Raw genomic sequence first — 6,847 nt, 5'->3', positions numbered from 1 at the left:
TAAAAATAAAAATAAAAACTCAAAGTACATGTTTCTCTTTATTGTTCTTTATCTCTATCCCTCTTTTGTTCTTCATTTCTACACCACCACCACCACCACCATGACCACCACCATGACCACCACCATAGCATTACCTACATATCTCTCCTCACTTCTTTCTCAAGCTCGACGTGTTTGCCATAATAGCCCAATTTTGAGCAATTTTCTTATTCAAAGTTATTTATGGTGCTCGAGCAAAGTCTTAAGGAACAATGGTACTGTCATTTTTGGGTTATTTTTCTGGAAATACTTATTTATAAAAAAAAGGACTAAATTACCTTTTAAAGTCTAGATCTGGAAAAACTTGTCATTTTTTGTGAAGCAATCTGAAATTCTTTGACAAAAATGAAGCTTGAAAGTGAATAATTGAGGTTTGGATAACTTGGAAAAAGAAAGAGAAAATCTGGAGCATGAAAGTGATTATTTGGGTTTTGTTGGGTCAGGGGTGAAAAAACAATTCCTTGTGTGCATTCCAATTTCTCTCCAAAAACAATACCTCTTGAAGTAATTCTCAAAAACCCACTTTCAGTCTTCACTCCATTAAAACCCACATCCCTATCATCAATCTTTTGGGTCCCACAATCATTCATCTATCTCTTCTCCACTGTTTCTAGCTTCAGTTTTGGACCTCTTTTCTCCAGAGAGAATAGTTGCCCAGCTTTCGCCTTTTTATGGTCAAGAGTGGTGCTATTTTCCAGTGATTTTCGACGCTTTCTCCCTCTGACTCTTCTTCTTCCTCCCCTAATTTCCTATCAATTGTTGTTGGTTAGGGTTTTATGAGGTGATATGGTGACGAAGTCAGGGTAAGAATTCGAAGGAAAAGTTGTCGAGGGTTGGGGTGGTGGCTTCGGGGTTAGCGTGGGATTTCGGTGGATCTTACCATGGTTTTCGATGGGAAAGTGGTAGTTTCAAACCTAGGTGGGTTTTGATTTGGGTAGGATTTCAAAGAAGAGAATGAGGTAAGTGAGTTGGGCTATCTAAAAAAATACAAAATTATTTTTGTTTAAAAACAGTTAACACCAATTAGGCATTTTGTGAAGTATAATGACAAAATACAAGTTTAGGGTTATCCGCGATAGGGGTGAATATTTCAGGGTTATTTAGGAAAAAGGCTTATATGTTAGGGTCATTAGAGATAATATCCCTTTAAAAAGATGGCTTACTGTTGAAACCAACATGTATTTGAGTCACAAAGATAGGTAAAGTCCATTGTTCATAAGGGAATCACGCACTTGTTACATGGTTCATCAAAAGGCCTCTTTGCTCGCATTATCTTTTTCCACGTGGCATTTCTCTTTTTCCATTCTTCCTCATTTCTCCCTTGCCCACGCATCATTCTCCCTGTCCTTTCTTTCTTTTACGAGCCTTTTTTTTAATAATTTTATTTAAAAAGAATTGTGGGGACCTTAAGGGTTTCTCACAAATTCAACAAACACGCCTCCTCATTTCACGCCTACCTATCTTCTCTCTCCTCATTTCACTCTCCTCATTTCACTCTCCTCTCATCTTCACGCCTAGCTTCTCATAGTTTTGATGCAAATCTTGGTGCAACAATTTGAGTCTTCCTCTTTCGCTGGTCTTCTACCGCTTCTTTCCTCTCTCTTCTGTCGTCGTCGTCGTCGCAAAGTCTTCGTCGGCGTTCGAACGCCAAGCGAACGAAAACCGGCCACTACAACCCAGTAACTACTCAAATTCACTCCTACCTCTCTCGATCTACTCTCTCTCTCTCTCCCTTCTCTTCATCTCCTCGTTTCCGCCCCTTTTCACCGGCGTTCGTATCCACCGGCGTGCGTTCGTTTTCACCGGCGTTCGTTCATCTCCACTGACGCCGTCGTGTTGGCCGTCGTTCGTGTTGCCAGTCCACACCATCTTCCGCACCAACATTTCATAAGTTAGGGTTTCAAGATCTAATGTCATTTTCTCATTTTTTTCAATTTTTTTTTTATTAATTCTATGTATCTCTAATGTATTTATGTATATCTATTTCTTTTATCCTTTTCGTTTTTGTTTTTTCATTTTTCCTTATTAGCTCTGTTTTCATTTTTTTATATATTTTGTAATTAAGATTTGTAAAATATTATTTTTATTGAATATATGATGGTTCGAGGTTCAAGATACTTAGAAATTTGATTATGATAGGTTAACTTCATAATGAAGTAGTTTTTGTTATTATATATAAATGTCAGTTTGTGATTTTGTTATAATTTTATCAATTTGGAATTGATTTTGTGTCAATTTGACATTAAAAAGCAAAAAAAATAGTTTTTTTTGGTCTAAAAGGGTTGTGTTTTTAAACTAAAAATGCAGCCCTTCACTTGAAGAAGGGCTGCGTTTTTAGTCCAAAAACGCAGCCCTTTTAGACCAAAAAGGGTTGCATTTGTGTGTAAAACCGCATCCCTTCCTTTATGATGAAGGGCTGCTATGGAAAGGGCTTGTCAAAAAGCGCAGCCCTAAGGGCCTTTTTAACCGCAGCCCTTCCTTTTTTTCCACTAGTGTGATAAGATTTTTTATCTTATCTATTTTGGTTGCTACTATCGACAAAATTTATAGTAAACCTGGGACACCCAAGACTATTACTTACTCATTGCTCATTTACAAATCTCCATATAGCAAAATTCTACTTTGTTTTTAATCAATGTAGCTCATTTGCCCAAATGAGCAAACCTTATCAAATGGCAAACACTTATAGTCATCTGAAAAAGTGAGCAAACACTTTAATTTTGCCCAAATGAGCATAAGTGTCTTCTCATTTTGAAACTACAATATTGATTTAGTGCATATATTGTTGGCATTTTTTAAATTTTGAGGAATGTAATAAGCATTTTGGATATATTTTAGAAAAAAAAAAGAGTTTTTAGGAAACTTAATTTAATTTATATTAACTAATATTTTCTCCATTTTATATAACTTACAACGTTCCTCTTTACATAAGGACCAATGTGTTTTAAGAAAAGAACTTCATATGCCAGGAGAGAGGAAGAGAGAATATATTGCAAAATATATACCTGCACGTAATAGCGAAATGCTAAAATGAAAACGTTGCAAGTAAAAAAAAAAAATTATCAAGAATAAGTCAACATTTAAGCTATCCGCTAAAAACAAGTCAACCTTTTGATTATCCTTGAACAAGTCAACCTTTTGATTATCTTTGAACAAGTCAGCCTTTTGATTATCCTTGAACAAGTCAGCCTTTAATATCAATTAATTTTAACAAGTCCTTGCTTATTGTTAACTTATTTGACCGCTTAAATATGATATGTGTAACTCTTAACAAGGATGAGAGAGAAAACAAAAAAAAAATTAAAAATTACAAAAAAGAAAGAATAAAGTTATATTGTTTTATAATTTAAGGCCTTGTTTGGTTGACATCCAATTGCCTAGGAATTGCAAGTTTTCAGAAATTGCAAGTATAAGTAGATGTTTGTTTAACTAGAGCATAGGAAGTGGAACTTCCTAGGAAGTTCTACTTCCCACATAATGGGGAAAGTTGCTTACCTAGTTCCCTCAAGGTAAGTGTCACTTCCCATGGGAATTTCATCTTCCCATAGCCTACCAAACAATTTTGCTTACTTCATAGGAAGTGAAATTTCATGGGAAGTGAAAAATCAAGGGAAGATCAACTTCCCAAGTGCAACCAAACGAGACCTAACTTGTTTGAAATTGATAGGTATTAAACGTACACTTAGTTTAATAAATAATCAAAAGATGACTTATTTTTAGCTGACGGGACAAAGGTTAACGTATTATGAACAATTATTCTTTTAAAAAAAAATTGGAGTATGTCCAAATATCCGACATAATTTTGTAATTTCTCCAAGGGCCAAAATATAGACCATATGGGGCATCAATTAGGCTCGGGTCGGATCACAGTTTGGCCAACCATGAGCTTGTCATGTTAACCAGAAGCCCCTTCTTCATTTCCCTCATCCCCAAATTTAACTCTTTCAAACAAAACCCTAATCTCTACACCACTGACACCAGCGTAAAAGAAAAAAAAGCTTGAAACTTCAACTAAAAAGATGAGAGATTAAACATTTCGTAGTAATTTTTTCACATTTTTGTTCGATCTGAAGCATACCCGCAAAGCAAATCTCATAAATCTCCAAAAATGGCGCACATTTCTCGTTTAAAGTTGCATAATTTGAAACCTAGGGTTTATTCAGGGTTTTACACTCTCTCGAGCAGATCATCCCTCAATTCGATCAAAAACTTCTGTTCAACAAGTTCCATTGATGACCCATCTCAGGAATCTCTCTCCTCAAATGATCAAACCCAAAAGTTACCCGATAAATCAGAGAAATCTGAGCTGGGCATTGTTCAAACCCAAATAATACCCGAAGAAAAACAGAAATTTGAGGTGGGTATTGTTGCCGAAGGTGAAAATGTGCAGAAACAGAGGAGTAAAAGAGGTAAGCATCGTAACCCAGAAAAATTAGAGGATTTAATTTGTAGAATGATGGCAAGTAGAGATTGGACAACTCGTTTACAGAACTCAATTCGTAATTTAGTGCCTCAATTTGATCAAAATCTTGTATTGAATGTAATTGAGAATGCTAGGAGTTCGGAGCATTCGCTTCAGTTCTTCCGGTGGGTCGAGCGGTCGGGTTTATTTAAGCATGATAGGGAGACTCACATGAAAATTATTGAGAGATTGGGCCGAGCTTCGAAAGTTAATCATGCTAGGTGTATTTTAATGGATATGCCTAGTAAAAGTGTGGAATGGGATGAGGATATGTTTGTTGTTTTGATTGATAGTTATGGTAGGAATGGCATTGTTCAGGAGTCAGTGAAGATTTTTCAGCAGATGAAGGAAATGGGTGTTGAGAGGAGTGTCAAATCGTATGATGCTTTGTTTAAGGCGATATTGCGACGTGGGAGGTATATGATGGCGAAGAGGTATTATAATAAGATGTTGGGGGAAGGGATTGCCCCGACGAAGCATACTTTTAATTTGTTGCTGTGGGGTTTTTTTCTTTGTCAGAAGGTGGAGACTGCTAATAGATTTTATGAGGATATGAGTAGCAGAGGGATTATGCCTGATGTGGTTACTTATAACACGATGATTAATGGGTTTTATAGGTTGAAGAAGTTGGAAGAGGCTGAGAAGTTTTTTATAGAGATGAAAGGTAGGAATATAGCGCCGACTGTTATTAGCTATACGACTATGATTAAGGGGTATGTATCAATGGGAAAGGTGGATGATGCACTTAGAATGTTTGAGGAGATGAAGGGTTTCGGTATCAACCCTAATGCTCTCACCTACACGACGCTTTTGCCTGGTCTCTGTGATGCTATGAAAATGTCTGATGTACAAATGATCTTGAATGAGATGGTGGAGAGACATACCCCTCCAAAGGATAACTCAGTCTTTATTAAGTTGTTGAACTGCCAGTGCGAATCAGGTAACTTGGATGCAGCTGCTGATGTGCTTAAAGCAATGATAAGGCTAAGCATTCCAACAGAGGCTGGACACTATGGAGTCTTAATTGAGAACTTCTGTAATGCCAAGGTATACGATCGAGCTGTGAAATTGGTGGATAAACTAATTGAGAAAGATATAATACTGAGGCCTCAAAGTACCCTGGATATGCAGCCTACTTCCTATAACGGCATCATCGAATATCTTTGTAACAATGGCCAGACAGAAAAAGCGGAAATACTTTTCAGGCAGCTGATGAAAAAGGGTGTTCAGGACCCAGTTGCTTTCAATAATTTGATACGTGGGCATTCGAGAGAACACAACCCTGAAGGCGCATTTGAAATGTTGAATATCATGATTCGGAGAGGGGTTTCATCAGAAGCAGATGCTTACAGATTACTCATCCATAGTTTCTTGGAGAAAGGTGAACCAGCGGATGCAAAAACAGTGCTTGATAGTATGATCGAGAATGACCACTTGCCCGACTCAGCTTTGTTCAGGACAGTTATGGAAGGTCTCTTCAAAGATGAAAGGGTGCAAACTGCGAGTCGTGTGATGAAGACTATGCTGGAGAAGGGAGTGACGGAAAATATGGACCTAGCTACTAAGATTCTTGAGGCTCTATTCATGAGAGGTCATGTTGAGGAAGCCCTTGGAAGAATTGAGCTACTTATGCAGAGTGGATGTGCACCTGAAATTGACAAGCTTTTATCAGTTCTTAGTCAGAAAGGGAAGACAATTGCTGCCCTTAAACTTCTAGATTTTGCTCTAGAGAGAGATTTTACATTGGACTTTTCCAGTTATGATCAGGTGTTAGATGCCCTTTTATCTGCCGGGAAGACCCTGAATGCTTACTCAATCTTGTGCAAAATTTCAATGAAAGGAGGGGGTTTGACTGATCAGAAGAGCTTTAAGAGCCTAATTAAGACCCTGAATGAAGAAGGAAACACGAAACAAGCTGATGTTTTGTCAAGAATGATGACGGGTGATAAAAGTCTCAGTTCGAAGAAAGGGAAGAAACAAGAGATCCTAGCTTAGAACTGACCCTTTTTTAGTTCTGCATTTGTTTTGTAGATTGAAGCTGGACTTTGATATCCCCTTCCAAATTTTTCAGGGAGTAATAATTCCAGTGAGATGATGTGTACCTTATACTCGCTTTTATCAATTTTTTGTTTTGATTTTGTGGGTTGATAGAACAAGCAAATTTTAGCCTTATAATTCATTTTTTTGAGCTTGCTCTTGATGTTGACTAGATTAATTTTCAGCGTTTCTTTTCATGTGCCCCTTTGTCAAAATATAGCTATTTCTCCAGCTATAGAAATTTTCAGGAGGGTCTGTTTTTTCTCCTCCAGTGGCTTAAAAAAAAAAAAGGAAGGAATCAAGGTCAGT

The 6,847-nt window shown here is 37.2% G+C and overlaps 1 protein-coding gene across 1 annotated transcript; it reads left to right on the top strand.

Annotated features, from left to right (window-relative positions):
- The first annotated feature begins 3,906 nt into the window (after positions 1 to 3,906).
- Positions 3,907 to 6,636, top strand: LOC104886973 (pentatricopeptide repeat-containing protein At2g37230). The gene has a single exon (XM_010671545.4). It carries the CDS (start codon positions 4,148 to 4,150, stop codon positions 6,494 to 6,496), a length of 2,349 nt encoding a protein of 782 aa, XP_010669847.1. The 5' UTR covers positions 3,907 to 4,147; the 3' UTR covers positions 6,497 to 6,636.
- The last annotated feature ends 211 nt before the right edge of the window (positions 6,637 to 6,847 follow it).

This window comes from Beta vulgaris, chromosome 2, assembly GCF_026745355.1.
Source record: "Beta vulgaris subsp. vulgaris cultivar EL10 chromosome 2, EL10.2, whole genome shotgun sequence".
NCBI lineage: Eukaryota > Viridiplantae > Streptophyta > Magnoliopsida > Caryophyllales > Amaranthaceae > Beta > Beta vulgaris.
Note: the sequence above shows the minus strand (reverse complement) of the source record. Positions and strands in the feature narration are given on the sequence as shown.

Coding starts and splice junctions, on each gene's coding strand:
- LOC104886973 (XM_010671545.4), top strand. CDS start 4,148: ATGGCGCACATTTCTCGTTTAAAGTTGCATAATTTGAAACCTAGGGTT.